Source organism: Primulina eburnea, chromosome 12 (genome assembly GCF_022965805.1).
Source record: "Primulina eburnea isolate SZY01 chromosome 12, ASM2296580v1, whole genome shotgun sequence".
Classification (NCBI taxonomy): domain Eukaryota; kingdom Viridiplantae; phylum Streptophyta; class Magnoliopsida; order Lamiales; family Gesneriaceae; genus Primulina; species Primulina eburnea.
Window position 1 is genome coordinate 2,015,406 of NC_133112.1, and position 15,964 is coordinate 2,031,369.

The 15,964-nt window shown below is 33.2% G+C and overlaps 4 protein-coding genes across 4 annotated transcripts; 1 reads left to right on the plus strand and 3 right to left on the minus strand.

Annotated features, from left to right (window-relative positions):
- Positions 1 to 895: 895 nt before the first annotated feature.
- On the minus strand, positions 896 to 1,743 carry LOC140807853 (uncharacterized). Its single transcript, XM_073164813.1, has 3 exons — positions 1,716 to 1,743; positions 1,417 to 1,632; positions 896 to 1,287 (listed from the first exon to the last, which is right to left on the minus strand). Exons 1-3 carry the CDS (start codon positions 1,741 to 1,743, stop codon positions 896 to 898), a joined length of 636 nt encoding a protein of 211 aa, XP_073020914.1.
- A 498-nt stretch (positions 1,744 to 2,241) lies between these two features.
- Positions 2,242 to 3,331, minus strand: LOC140808395 (uncharacterized). The gene has a single exon (XM_073165521.1). It carries the CDS (start codon positions 3,214 to 3,216, stop codon positions 2,353 to 2,355), a length of 864 nt encoding a protein of 287 aa, XP_073021622.1. The 5' UTR covers positions 3,217 to 3,331; the 3' UTR covers positions 2,242 to 2,352.
- Positions 3,332 to 4,233: 902 nt separating this feature from the next.
- LOC140806721 (ATP-dependent zinc metalloprotease FTSH, chloroplastic-like) lies at positions 4,234 to 7,949 on the plus strand. The gene is made up of 5 exons (XM_073163262.1): positions 4,234 to 5,769; positions 6,271 to 6,517; positions 6,612 to 6,795; positions 7,295 to 7,466; positions 7,558 to 7,949. Exons 1-5 carry the CDS (start codon positions 4,480 to 4,482, stop codon positions 7,777 to 7,779), a joined length of 2,115 nt encoding a protein of 704 aa, XP_073019363.1. The 5' UTR covers positions 4,234 to 4,479; the 3' UTR covers positions 7,780 to 7,949.
- Positions 7,950 to 8,699: 750 nt separating this feature from the next.
- On the minus strand, positions 8,700 to 9,793 carry LOC140807610 (uncharacterized). Its single transcript, XM_073164551.1, has one exon. The coding sequence runs from the start codon at positions 9,709 to 9,711 to the stop codon at positions 8,800 to 8,802; it is 912 nt and encodes a 303-aa protein (XP_073020652.1). The 5' UTR covers positions 9,712 to 9,793; the 3' UTR covers positions 8,700 to 8,799.
- Between the last annotated feature and the right edge of the window lie 6,171 nt (positions 9,794 to 15,964).

Here is a 15,964-nt window from a genome sequence, read left to right on the forward strand (position 1 = left end):
TTCTGGAAATCAAATCAAATTTTATATCACACGAGCACCGTGCTCCCTGTATACTAAAAATCAAATATGAAAAAGTGAGTTGCACACATCTCGTCTGTATTACATACCTTGATCTTGTCTTAAACGTGTTACTTTAGCCTTCATTGTGGAGCAAATAATCAGGAATCTGCAATAAAAATTTGTACACATGCGCAAGTAGCAAAATAGCATATTAATTTATTACTAATTCAGAAATCATATCTTAAAATGCTGCTCCTCTGTCAATTTTGCTGATTGATCTATGATTAATAACAATAGGAATCTTGACAGCCTAGTTCTTGAGATGATCAATTAATTATAATGCAGTTGCATCACCTAATTGCAAAGGGACAGGTCGTCTTCTATGAAATAAATTAGATAACTTATACTGTTTTGAGAGAAATTTTGAAGAACTGATTAGAATTTGCTTTCTTATAGCTCACTGATATGAAAAAACTGCCAGAAACTGTAACAGAGAACAAAGTAATGAGTATCATAAACTTGTATAAAGAATATTTAAGATGAATAGCACTTCTACATTTTTATTTCAAAAGCTGCCCTTTGTTGGGTTCCTGGGAAGAGTAAGTTTTTTTCTTATATTCAAATTACAACACTTGGATGGCTAAGTACATATTTTGTTAAAAAAAATCATATAAATCTATATGTTTCTAATGACATTTTCTCTGTGAAATAAAATTCCTTGTGTGTATATGGAGTTACATACATACAGATGGATGGATAGATAGAAATAACTTCGTCAAAAAATAGAAAAGGTGAAGAACACATGTGACTGAATGAATATAAGTATTAGTTTTCATATTTTATGATATGTACAGAATTGTGATCAAATTCTCAAAATTAAGATAGGTCCAAAGGACTAATGATCACTGAGAATATTAAGGAGAGAAACTCTTGTTTTCACTAAACTCCTAAACAAAGATTCCAATCCGTCTTCAAATTCATGGATGGTCATTTCTGAATCTTTCAACTTTTTCAAGATGCTTTGAACAGTTACATTGTCCATGCATTTCATTGAGGCCCCAACATGCAAGTCGAACAAGTCCTTAGAACCACATTCTCGATCTGTCTCAGAAAATATTGGGTTCGTTTGAGTGAACTTTGAAAGCAATGGCCATCTTCTTGGCTTTGATCTTCCATTTGCACCGGACAGGGATAACAATACCAAGATTAGGACCGAGAAAGAAATAGCCTCTGCGCGTTTCATAACTATCATGAGGGCTTGCAGATTATTATTGTCTTCTAGGGAAGCTGTTGAATTTTGGTTGAAGCTTTTCAAGTTCTTCACGTACTTCTTCTAGTTGATCAATTTGTTAATCTTTTTTCTTGAGACCAAATAAGACTTGACATCATTCTCTGTGGCTGTTCTATCTCTGTTACTTCTAATGAAGGATTCGAGATCTTGAATGTATTCCTTCATTGAACAAACAACTTCTCTTGAGAATCCACATAGATCCACGAGCCCAAGTGATCCTTCAAGAATCTCGTTGATCCAAGTTCCACATTGGTCATGGGAGAGGACTTGTTGGATTGAAGTGATCCGAACCAGATTCTTGACTTCCTCGTTCAAATCTACGAGGCTAGCCAACTCCAAACCTACAGATTTGGCTGTTATCGATGTGGATTCTGAAGCCTTTAATCGACAAAGGATCTTGCTGGATGAGATTCAGATTGAAAACTGTTTGATCTTGAATGGAAATTAGCCATCTTTTCTTGCAAAATGAACTGATATGCTAAATGTACTGTTTAACTCTTTATCATAAATATTCAAAAAGATTGAATTCTGCCCTTTGGCGGCACCAACTATAAATAACGAGTAAAGTAAACCAAACAAGAGTAATCTATTCCACCTAAAGTGTCTCTTTAACTTTTGAAATTGAATTAAATTTTGTCTACACGAGTTCCATGATCCCTGTATATTCAACACCTGAAGCTGAAAAAAAAAACAAATCTCACATATCTTGTCTACACTGATCTTTGAGCATGAGGAATATATAATGGCCTTACACATGCGAAAGAAACGACAAAAGCTTGATCCTCAGACCTAGTTGGTCATTTTCTTGGGATAATATCTACGTCAGCTGGTTAAATTTCGGATTCAACGGTTTCAGAGAAATGAGCAAATGAAAAAGAGTTGCCTTGTTGGACAGCCGAAGGGAAGTTGAAGCAGGAAACAGAAACAAGACAAACTACAAAATGTGATGGACTAAACTTCCTTTAACTAAATTGATGTGTAAATTGTGGATTTACAAGTAATCATCTTTAATTCATTTTACATGTGATAAAAATCTCAGAACTTAAGGCAAGTTCAAGTGATTAATGATCACTGAGAACATTAAGAAGAGACACTCTTGATTTCAGTAAACTCCTAAATAAAGCTTCCAATCCCTCTTCAAGTTCATGGATTGTCATTTCTGATCCTTTCAACTTCTTCAAGATGTTTTGAACAGTTGCATTATCCATGCCTTTCATGGGCTCGTAGAAGTGCACGTTAAACAAGTCATTGTAACTGCATTCTTGATCTGCTTCAGAATATTTACGGCTTGTTTGAGTGAACTTTGAAAGCAAGGACCAACTTCTATGCTTTGATCTTGCCTTTAAACCAGAAAGGAATAATAATACCGAATTTAGGACTGATGAAGAAATGGCCTCAATTTCTTTAAACACTATCACCATTGTTTTAAGATCAACGTCTTGTTTTGTGAGAATTGTTGAATTCTGGTTGAACTTTTTCGAATTCTTGATGCACTTCTTGCCGACCATTTTGTATATCTTTTTTCTTGAGGCCACATAAGAACTGATGTCATCTGATGTGGCTGTACTTTGACCTCTATTTCTCCTAATGGAGGATTTGAGATCTTGAATGGATTCCTTGGATAAAGAGACAACATCTCTTGAAAATCCAGAAAGATCGACAAGCACCAGTGACCCTTCAAGAATCTCGTCAATCCAATTCCCACATTGGTCATGCGAGAGGGCTTGTTGGAATGAAGGCGTCTGAATCAGATTATTGAGTGCTTCGTGCAAACCAACGAGGCCAGCCAAGTTTGAACACATAGATTTGCCTGTTGTTGATGTGGCTTCTGATCCCTTTAACTGGCATAATCGATCTCGAATCTCATTCATCAGCGGACTGCATTCAGATGGTAAACTGTTTGATCTAGAATGGAAATTAGCCATCTTTTCTTGTATAACGAACAGATCTTAATGTTTTACTCTTTACCAGAATAGATATTTTGGACTTTCTTCCACACATAATCCTATATATATAAGAAGATAACCAAATAAAAAACAAAAGGAATCCACTACACCTACGATGACTCATCTGCTGAAATTTTAAAGTAAGAATAATAGTTCACGAGCTCCATGTCCCCCGGATCTTGTTTCATCAAAAGTTTGACACCTAAGCAGGAAGAATCTTGACAAAAGCAAGTTTGTTTAGTAACGCTGATTATGCATAGAGCTGGAGTGTTGCTGATCTTCAGACAATAATAAATACAGTAAGGCGCACACGAGTACTATTATACACGCTGGGCAGAGAATATGGCCACAAAGAAAATCATATTCGTTAAATTAATGCCACGCATTCAGGTTTCAGATCATGGAATCTTTACAGCTTAGAACTAAGAATGCTAATTAATATGAACACTGTTGCATTAATATATTTTTATGCTTAATGGTGGTTAACCCACAGGCGTTGTCCAAATATCATTTCACGCTTACATATGCAGGCATAACAATAATCGGACATGAGGATTCAAATTTTATGTCCTAAAATCTTTGGAAAATGAAATGTGATATGCTTTCAACACAACGTTAACTGAAAGTTCCTACAATTTTGAATTCGCGGGAAAGCAGTAATTTACTGAGTCCGTGGAACCATTGAAATATGATATTTTGGCTAAATATAATTAAAAGAATTAAGATGTATATTATTTGCAATAGAAATTAGTATATTGGAAGTAAATATTGAAAATTTATTTTATTACATCATTCTCTATCTCTTTTTTCCACTTTTTAGAACACAATATGTTTATCATTTTATTTATTTATTTTTATGAATATATCCTTTATTTTGGTTTTTCATATAACCTAAAAAAATAGTTAAAGAATGAATTTTTTTTCTTTAGATATTGTTTTTCTAGAAAATACTACTTCCAAGACTTTCCTTTTGTCTCCACTCCTCCCCTTCCGATTTCGAAGCATAAAAATCAAAGGAATAATGTCTGGATAATATTTCAAACACGTAGAACCAACCAAGCAACATTTCAATCCATGGCTTTCATTCAATCATGAATCAATAATTGTGATTTTTCCATTCTCACTTGCTGGTGAAGTTTTCAAATTGCTTCCACTCATCAAATTTCCTTTTCCCACTTCCCCAAACCCCTGAAAACTTCGAACAATTAGCCGAAAGAAGGAACCATTTCACGAATTTTCCTCATGGCTTCAACCTTGGCAAATCCTCTGCTTTCCTCTAATTTCTTTGGCACTAAAATCGTCGTTCCCCGCACCGCCAAAACTGTACCAAGAAAATTCGTAGTGCCACAATCATTTTTTAGCAACAAGAATTCTGATAAATCGAAGAATAGCATCTCAAATCACAGTACTTTAGCTGCGTTACTTCTTTGTTCAATTACTCCACAAGCATTCGCATTAGATAATGTTCCTCCTACTCCAGCTACTGCCCCGCAGGTGATTGAAGTTGAGGCGCAAAATCCTGGCCCATCTTCACCGTTTGGTCAAAATCTAATCATGAATGCTCCAAGTCCTCAGGCCAAGCCTTCGTCTGAACTCCCCGACGGTTCCCAATGGCGTTACAGCGAATTCTTGAATGCAGTGAAGAAGGGTAAGGTCGAGAGAGTGAGGTTTAGTAAAGACGGAAGTGTCCTTCAGCTGACGGCCGTTGATGGCCGTAGGGCAACTGTTATTGTGCCAAATGACCCGGACTTGATCGACATTTTAGCTATGAATGGTGTTGATATTACTGTTTCTGAGGGTGACTCTGGGAATGGGCTGTTCAGTTTTATTGGGAATTTGTTGTTCCCATTTCTTGCTTTTGCTGGTTTATTCTTTTTGTTTAGGCGGGCCCAGGGCGGGCCTGGTGGACCTGGAGGGCTAGGCGGGCCGATGGACTTTGGGCGGTCTAAGTCCAAGTTCCAGGAGGTGCCTGAGACTGGGGTCACATTTGCTGATGTTGCAGGGGCTGATCAAGCGAAATTGGAGTTGCAAGAAGTGGTTGATTTCCTGAGAAACCCTGATAAATATACTGCATTGGGTGCAAAAATACCTAAAGGCTGCCTTTTGGTCGGTCCACCGGGTACAGGAAAAACCCTTTTGGCCAGAGCAGTGGCTGGTGAGGCAGGGGTTCCGTTCTTCTCGTGTGCTGCCTCAGAATTTGTGGAGCTGTTTGTGGGTGTTGGAGCTTCAAGAGTGAGGGATTTATTCGAGAAGGCAAAGTCGAAGGCACCTTGCATTGTTTTCATTGATGAAATTGATGCCGTGGGAAGGCAGAGAGGGGCAGGGCTTGGTGGTGGGAATGATGAGAGGGAGCAGACTATTAATCAGCTCTTGACTGAAATGGACGGATTTTCTGGTAATTCTGGTGTTATAGTGTTGGGAGCAACTAACAGACCAGATGTTCTTGATGCGGCATTGTTGAGGCCCGGAAGGTTTGATCGACAGGTCACAGTCGACAGGCCTGATGTTGCTGGTAGAGTCAGGATTCTTCAGGTAAAGAACTCTTCTGCATCCTCTTTCTGTAGTTTCTTATTGAAGTTGATAGTAATATTGATATAATTGTTAATAAAAATGGCATAAATAACGATAACATAAGTAGTTAAAAACTCCTTTATTTATCTGACCCAAGAATGAAGAACTGTCATGTACTATGTAGGCTTCTAAAGTTAGTAACTTACGGTAAATTCCAAGAGAGCACCCTGATCCAACCATGAATATCCGGTGATATGCTAGAACCTTATTCTGTATCAAAATAAACATATTCCGTATTGTGCTGTTAAAAAAGATATTAAGTTGTCTTTTGTGCTGTTTTCACAAAACTTCACTTAGCTTTTCTATACATTCAGTAGAGGTTGTCCTCACTCCCGTATTGCTCAAAATTGTTACTGGCACCTATTTAGTTAAAAATATTTTGCTGGAGATAGATTTTATGTGAGATATCATTGTAGTACAATTTTGTTACATCACTGGCATATAGAATATCTTTTGTATCAGGTGCATTCCAGAGGAAAGGCTCTTGCAAAGGATGTTGATTTTGAAAAGATTGCCCGGAGGACACCAGGTTTCACTGGTGCAGATTTGCAAAACTTGATGAATGAAGCAGCCATCCTCGCAGCAAGGCGCGACCTTAAGGAAATAAGCAAAGATGAGATATCTGATGCTCTGGAGAGGATAATTGCTGGACCAGAGAAGAAAAATGCAGTTGTTTCTGAAGAAAAGAAGAGGCTTGTTGCTTATCATGGTGCTGAACAATTCCAAATCTTCAAACAGTTACTTTTTTTATTTATTTTAACTTCATACTCGTTGCCTAAATTCAATATTAAATTGTGTTGTAGAGGCTGGACATGCTTTAGTTGGTGCCCTGATGCCCGAGTATGACCCTGTTGCCAAAATTTCCATTATTCCTCGTGGCCAAGCCGGTGGGCTTACCTTCTTTGCTCCAAGTGAAGAGAGGCTCGAGTCTGGCTTATACAGTAGAAGCTACCTAGAAAATCAGATGGCTGTCGCTCTCGGTGGAAGGTTGGTTTAACAATTTTGAATCTTGGAATCCTTGATGATAGGAATGAGTAAATGACACATGATTTATTTATTTGTTTGAGGAAAAAAAATCTATGATCAATTGAATGATCATCTACGGTTAGTAGTAGCTCTTTCTCCCAAAGCTTTGACTCATATAAGGTGGGTTTTATATTTAATAATGCCCCCTCACGTATAAATGGGAGATTGAAAATATATGCCTGAACTTAATGTTTAAGGATTGTCTTATGCATATTTGTCAAAAATTAGGCACCACGGACCCATAAATAACCACCAAGTCCAACTTAATTAGAAGGGGGTCGAGCATGGGAGATTTCAAATTTGTGACCTCTTAACTTTGATGACATTTTAGTGACATTTTTCCCGAGAAGTTGAACTCGTATAAGGTGTCCTAATAAGTTTTTATATTTTAACATCTAATAAGTGAAACCAAACTAAAAATGCAAGGAAACCATGCTTATGCTTATCTTTGTTCATGCAGAGTAGCAGAGGAGGTTATTTTTGGAGAGGATAATGTAACAACCGGAGCATCCAATGACTTCATGCAAGTTTCGAGGGTTGCAAGGCAGATGGTCGAGAGATTTGGATTCAGTAAAAAGATTGGACAAGTGGCCATAGGTGGTGGTGGTGGAAACCCTTTTCTTGGACAGCAGGTACTGACGTTGTTGCGACTTTTACTATCTGATCTATCTTTTTAACGTGTGGAATTGCTCCTTTTTCCTTATATGCTACATATACGTGCAGATGTCAACACAGAAAGACTACTCCATGGCGACTGCTGATGTGGTTGATGCAGAAGTGAGAGAGCTGGTGGAGAAAGCATATTCCAGGGCCAAGCAGATTATGACCAAACATATAGACATTTTGCACAAGCTAGCTCAGCTGCTGATAGAGAAAGAAACCGTTGATGGAGAAGAGTTCATGAGCCTCTTCATTGATGGGAAAGCTGAACTCTACGTCGTGTGATCATGTAAAGAATATTAATGGAAAAGTTGATGTATATTGAGGTCTAAATGCCAGTTGTACACACACATGCAGAGCGTATTAGAGTGAATAATTATGCAGAAATCTACAATAGTGAATTTGAATGCCCTCGACATTATTCAAGTTTGAACAAAGATACCCCAACTTCATCATCTTTCCCTCATTGTTCTTTTCACCATTATTTACACCCACCTTCCTAATTCTGTCGGTGCAAGTTTATCGGGCAAATTTTCTTTCTTAGCACGATCCTTGTATGTATGTGAATGTTACCAAGAACCAATTCGAAATAATCTGATAGAATGAGATTTGAAAAATAAAAAATTGGAAGTAACTATTTTGTTTTTTCAATTTTTTTATTTTTATTTTTTTACGATATCAACCTGAAATAGCAGAAGTACGTGAGGACACCCTGTTTCACCTGTCATGTGCATCTTGCTTTAGTTTTGGTGAAAGAAGACCACCTTTTTCCATTGGAGCAGAGACCCAAATAATTGTAGTTTAATTTTGTTTAGCCCAGGTGATTAACACGTTCGCTGGTTCTGAGATGTGCAGAGGATCATTTCTTGGAAACAACTCCACTTGTCCAATTATGTGGAGTAATTAATTATTTTAGCAATTATTGTACACTATTATTGTTCGGCAGCAGACGAGGCATGCTGCATTGCTTCTCGTCTCAATGAAAATCCGAGTCAAATTCGAGCATATTGTAAAGTTGATGAAACTCAAATTTCGCTACACTAATTTTCTTTCTAAATTTAAACTACCAACATAAGTTTGTTTGCTCTTGAGTTTTTTTTTTCTAGTCCGACCACTTTAGATGCTGCTCGAACTTCTTTTATAGTTTAAATAAAATAATCTGAGATTAAGACGCGTAGCTGGTAACAACATAATGGAAACAAAGCCAAATACAAAACCGTATAAGAAGTTTATATACATTTTCACAAACAAAACTTTGCAAAAGCACACAAAAAAAAATACAAAATTTGCTTTAATTATTTGATTCTATTGTGTTAGAATATTGAGTAATGAAACCCTAGAATTGATCAAACTCCTGAAAACCCTCTCGCCCGACCCTTCAATCTCTACTATACAATCTTCCATTTCATGCATTTTCTTGCTCACATTTTTCACATCTTCCTCTGTTTTCTTCCTTAAACCCAACAAATTGTCTAAATTTATTTCTTCCAGTTCTTTAATTCCCTCTTCACTCTTCACTTTCTTCTTGAAGCTGAGCCCAATGGAAGGCGGTTTTCGGAAGGCGGATGAGGTCGAAATCACACCAAAAACCGTAGTTGAAATTACTATGGTGACTTTGATTACATCGTTTATGACTTCGATAAGCTCTGCTTCTTCATCATGTGATGACACCGCTGGCATGATCAGTTTTCCCATCGAATGAAAACAACAAACAAGATTGCTGATTTCTTTACCGATTCTGTTCAGATTTTTGGAATACGCAACGATTTTGCTGTCGTCTCTTCTTCTCACCGCGATTTGAGCTGCGGAACACTCCTCTTTTAACCTCAGGACCAGCGTCTGGAACATGCCGTAAACTTCGACGAATCGGAGGAAGTCTTCCAACAGCTTCTCCATCAAGTCGGCGTGTTCCCCGCCGCCTCGGAGGGATTCTCGAGTCTGGGGGAGTTGTAAAAGATCGTCGAGCAAATCGTGGACCATTTTCATCCGGGCCAAGCCGTCGCAAAGCCAACCAGAGGTTCTTAATCCGGATTCTGAAGTAGCCCGGTCGTTCAAGTCATCGACTTTGTCGCGGAGCTGGGAAATTATCGGGTGTGATCGGCATGGCAGACTGGCGGATCTGGCATGAAGGGTTTTCTTGGGTTTTGCCGAATAATATGAGGGATGGTTATGAAAGGAGAGGGATCTGCGGAAATTGGTCACCATTTTTGATGCCATGAACGTCGTGTTTGTGGAATTGGTGATGTACTGCGAGGTTTGATGAACGAATTATGAGGCGTGTAGAGTATATAAATGGAGGAGCGGGCGACGAGTTAGGTAAACAAGGCGACGATCGCACGAGGGGATGGGATCCGCGAATAAATGCATGGCTGTCGGCCGGGTGGCATTGCATGTGGTCTCATTAAAAGTCAGTTAAGCTTAACTGTCGCTTTCGTAATCTTATGGTAGATCGATCAAAGGTGACTGTATGTGGTCTTGAGTCCATTAATTTCATTGGAGAAGATAATTTTTTTGGTTAATTTTTATATTTGGCAAAAATTTATTATGAAATCAATTTTTTTATTTGATGGTTGACATGTGTTCTTAAAATCGATCTAAATTACTTCACATTATGTATGGAATGAACGGCCAAATTTTGGATGATTTTTTTTATATAAAAAATGTAACATGAAATTTGAAGATTCAGTCTTTTAGGAAGACTAGCATGGGTTCACTTGCATTACTCCTTGCATCACGCGATTCAATCCAACAAACAGCATTTTGTTCGAAAAAAGATAGATCAATATAATAAAATAATATTTTATCATATTAAGTATTAAATTGAACTAACAAAACAATACAAATACAATGATATTTATAGATTTGAATTGCTTAAGCAATATAAGAGTGTAATAAAATATTTGGTATATGATGTTGATATTTTTCTATCTATTACTTCAATTTATTGATAAATATGCTCCTCAAATTAAAAACATTACATCTTGAAGATTTAAAATAATACTTAATTATAATTCTTGGAATAACTAGGAACATGTGACAATAATTGTTCATGATTTGTTATATTCTAAACTATAACCACATGAATATCGTAAATTCATAATATTTTAATATGAGTTTTATAACAAATTTCATAATAATCTTATCTATATATCAGTAGACTCTAGCATTTATTTTGTCATAGAATAGATATTGTCATTGGTTTTTTTTAGAAAAATAAGTCGAAAAATTATCAGTGATGATTTTTTTTGAACTTCAGATAATATATTTTATATTTTTATTGTTATTTTAAAAAATACTACTAAAAGCTTGAGGTTTTAACAATAAATTCTTCAAATTTTTATATTTTATATACATTTATATCGTTTTAATATAATAATTATTATTTATATTTACATTTACATTTACATTTACATTTACATTTATATTATAAATAAAGGCGAAAACTTGTTTTCTTATGACTAAAATGGGGAAAAAAGCAAAAAATATGTTTACTTTTTATTAAATTTCTTAACCATCATTGCTCATTATATATCAACCGATTTGATATGATCAAGAATTGAAAAACCATATTCTATTTAAATAGACAATAATGTTTTATCATGAATGTTCCTAAGACATAAATATATTTACAAAATATTAATGTAATGTCTAATATTTTAGACAAACTCTTCATTTTTTTTGTAGTTTATATAAATTTATATTGTTTTAATAATTATTATTACTTACATTTATATTTATTGTAAATAAAACTGAAAACTTGTTTTCTTGTGGCTAAAATGGAAAAAAATATCGGAAATAAGTTATTTATTTATTATTGAATTCTTCAATCATCATGGATCACTATGTATTAACTAACATGGTCAACAGTTGAAAAATCATAATTTCATTTAAAAGTAGGATGGTGTTTTACCATGTATGTTCTTAGCACGTAATATATTTATAAAATGTCAATGTAATGTCTAATGTTTTACGAGGGCTAGTTTGACCAATTCGCAATTGGAAAAAATTGTCCTCTATAAACAATTACATGATCAACAATTGAAAACCATAATTATATTTAAAAGGACAATGATGTTTTACTATGTATGACCTAATTAACACATAAATATATTTAAAAAACATCAACATAATGTATGTATAAAGTTTTACACATATATATGGCTAGCTTGACCATGTCACAATTGGAAAACAGTAACTTTTATCCGATATATAAAGAACTATATTTACTTGCGGATCGTTGAATCATATAGGCCATTTGTGGCTGAGCAAAAATACGGTAAATACAAGTATGTCAAGTAATTGAGTTCTTTATACGGTATATGATTCAATTAAAATAAATATATATTTTGGTGGTCCATTGGTGTAATTGAATCCAATAATTGGCGGAGCAATGACAGGGGCAGCTGGCTTCACACCGCATTCATGAAGTATTCCTTTCCACAAACATATTTTTATCATTAAAGGAGTAATAATTGCCAGAACGAGCCAAAGATTTCGAGAAGTGGATTATATATTAGTACTCTTAGTCACTGTTTAGTACACGGGATAAGGGTGGAATTGATAAATAATCCGCCTTATCTCACGTTTGATACGTTTTTAAAAAGCCCATGATATTGATAAATACAGTTTTAGAAGGATAAAACATCCTTAGTAAGAGGTGTGATAGTTTTAATTTAATGATAAAATATACTACAAATTACTTAATTACCCTCATTTATTTAAATGCATTTAAGTTAATGCTATGTTTATTAAATACATACATATATACAAATATATAGATACATATATATACACACACAAATAGTTACTACGCCCCTTCGATATGAAAAAGATTATAAAAAAATAAAGAAAAAGGCAAAAATCAAATTTGACCAATGATCACCTTTGAAAAAGGAAAAGAAATTGTTTAAATAATTTCCAAAATAAGACAAAAGAAGCGAAAATTATTCTTTAGGACCTATATATATATATATATATATATATATATATATATATATATATATATATATATATATATATGAATATATATATTTTTATAGCGTAATTTAAGAATTGAGATATGCAATTACAAGATCTTGATAACGATGAAATATAAGTTTTTGTGATAGGGTTAATTTTATCATTACATGTCAATATATAAATTTAATCACTCTTGTTAAAATCATACCAAACATTCAACATATTATCTTATCATTATATTTATCCTTGATTTATCCTTATATTGTATATCACTTACTTATCATATCATATGTACCAAACTGTACCTTAGATCAAGCTAGGTCGTTGTAATACGTGAGTCTTTAATGGTGTGAGGACCATCCTATTTAAAAACCATATTTGATATATTTCAAATTAATAGGAATGTTTACATGCAATGTATGTGGGTAACTAATAATGAAAAATATAATCACGAGAATTAGATATTGTTTAAAATCGTTTGAATAACATCTTGTTTATAAGTATTTATCAATCTAAATATATCAAAACACGATATATAAAAATATATTATGACAATAAATCATATATATTCACTTATATATCTGATACTTTTCAATTCACAACATAATGATAGATTTCTTAAATGATAAATCAACAAAAATATTTTTCATCCAAATATCAATCAAAATGAAAAACAATAAAAAAAATTAACAGTATAGTGAATTTTACCAAAATCAAAACCACAAGGTACTTAAATGGAGCACACATAGAGAAAACTCAAATAAAATTCTCTTAATTTACTAATTTATCATAATAATGTTAAAATAAAATCATTAAACTTGTTATTAAGTTAAATATCACTGGTGTTTTGCTAACTTTTAACAACTAGCGGATTTTATTTAAGAATCAATAATTTATAAATTAATATTCATGATTAATAATTTAAGTGAAATAGAATTTTAACATAATAAAACTCAAATAAATATGTGTAGTAAAACACATATATAAATAAAATAATATATAATACTCAATTAAAAAATATCTTGTGTAAAATTGTAATATATGAGAAATGATAATAAATTATCAATTTGATATTTATTCTAAAGATTATATTTATTAAAAAAAATTGAAGGATTATATCATAAATTTAGTTCAAAAGTAAAAAGTAATTTTCATTTTTTTTAATTTTTCATTATTTTTTCTTAATTATATGAATAAAGTTGAAATAAATTAAACTAATCAAATTATATTATAAATAAAATATAAATTTTTTTTTGCAAAAAAATGTATATATTCTACATGCATTCGATGTTCATTTTCATTAGAAAATTATCATGAGAAAAATGACATTTACTGATATGATTTTAATGAAACTTGTAGAAAATCGAAAGTTTTAGATATATATTGAGATATTAATTAAATATCATAATTTAAGAAATTAAAATAAAGTATCAAATTAAGGTATTTTGTAATATTTTTCGTTAATTCAACCAAATAATGAAATAAGGCTATTGTCATTTTTAATCTCAATTCTTAAATATATTTTCCTCAAATAATTTACAGCACGTTATTAATTTAGTTAAATTAACATAATATTAATCGAGTCATATCCAATTACAAATCAAATGATCTCATCCGAAAACAAACCGAAATATTATCCTAACCACACTTTACTCCAAGTATTTCATCATGACAAATTTTGAGTCGAGGTGATAATGACAATCATTTACCCACACATATGTTTCTTTCAATTGCTATAATAATAATAATAATAATAATAATAATAATAAAACGCATATGATATTTTCATCCGTAGGCGAACGGTGAATCCTCGACTACAATGCATTTTCTCCTACGTATTTTGAAATTACATCAAACCTCTCCACGTGATGACCCTCGATGGAATGCACAAACGGATCAAAGTGCATGCTAGAACGTATAATCCCTACATTGTCCCGGGTCAATGGACTAATAGTGTACAACCATAACTGTGGAATATTTCACTTAATAAGTGAGAACTACTTGGACAGTCTGAGGGAGAGTTGTTCAGTGCATTATCATATGATTACTCATCTGTGTGAATAAACATCTTCATGTCCTTGTCAATAAAACATGGCGTTTACATCACATATGTCAGTCTCAAGTTTGACCGACCTTTATCCTTGTTTTAGGCGGCTGATTCGACCAGGAACCTGTTTAGAATATACGATATACTTTCTAGTTTCTAATGAGCTTCATGATCTTACGTTGTGACGCATACCTCATGGTACATATTGTATATTCAATGACTTTATCTATACAGCTTGCACGAGTATTCGGATAAAATATAATGTCATAATATAATAAAATTTTAAAATATTTTTAAAATAAATATTGTTTTATATTAGAGTCAATAAAAATCTAAGTCACAAGTTGATTATCCAGACACCTACTCTAACAAGATCATGTCTCTGGTACCATGTTGATATGAGAAATTTTAGCAGAAAAATATGAAATCTTCATACGGTAATGCAGAAGAAAAATGAGAATTGTTTTGTCCCTCCTCTAGCAACTATTTATACATTCTTACTTTGTAGGGAAACGCGCTTTTAGTGTTGAAACAAATACTCTTCAACACTTGTTTAGTCATACAAGGGGGTGTAAATATAAGTGATTTTTATTATTTTAAAAAAATCAATTTGTGTGTTACTTAAATCCAAATTTTGTTCTAGTTTTTGATTAATTTAATTGAAATTCACACCAAAGTACATGGGATATGGATTCTATTCCTACAAAAATAATTATAATAACAATTAATATTAATCAATTATGTGTCAAACACTAATTATTTATTATTTTTAATTCTTCAAGTTTATTTTCAAATAATTTCACCTTCTGATTTTTTCACAGAGACTAATCTACAAATGAATCACTTTTTAAAACGCAATCTATATCTCCTATTCGCTGAAGTCAACAAATTTGAGTTTAAACTTTAAAGCACAGAACCCCGTTTTATTGTAATAATACATTTTTTTTATATCTTCTTTTGGCAAAATATAATTAATTTTATAGAGTGGTCTCATGTGAGACCGTCTCGCGGATCTTAATCTGTGGGACGAGTCAATCCTACCCATATTCACAATAAAAAATCATACTCTTAGCTTAAAAAATAATACTTTTTCATGGATAACCCAAACAAGATATATGTCTCACAAATACGACCCTTGAGACCGTCTCACACAAAATTTTTACCAATTTTATACTGCTGATAAAGGTAGTATTAAACTTCAGATAAACTTGGAAATATTTTTAAGATTAATTTTTTTTATGCACTACTTGAATTTATTGATTTATTATTGGATAAAAAAATTCTGATTTGTAATACGTCATAATGGGACATTTATAGATCAGTCATCCATATACCTGCACGTGGAATATGAATTCGCTTCGCCACGTTTTTCTTCGTCCGCGTGGTCGATGGCAACACAATAAATAAATGCCAATGTTTTTAGCAGCGACTCCCATTAGGAACCTATGCTTAGCCATGGAAAAA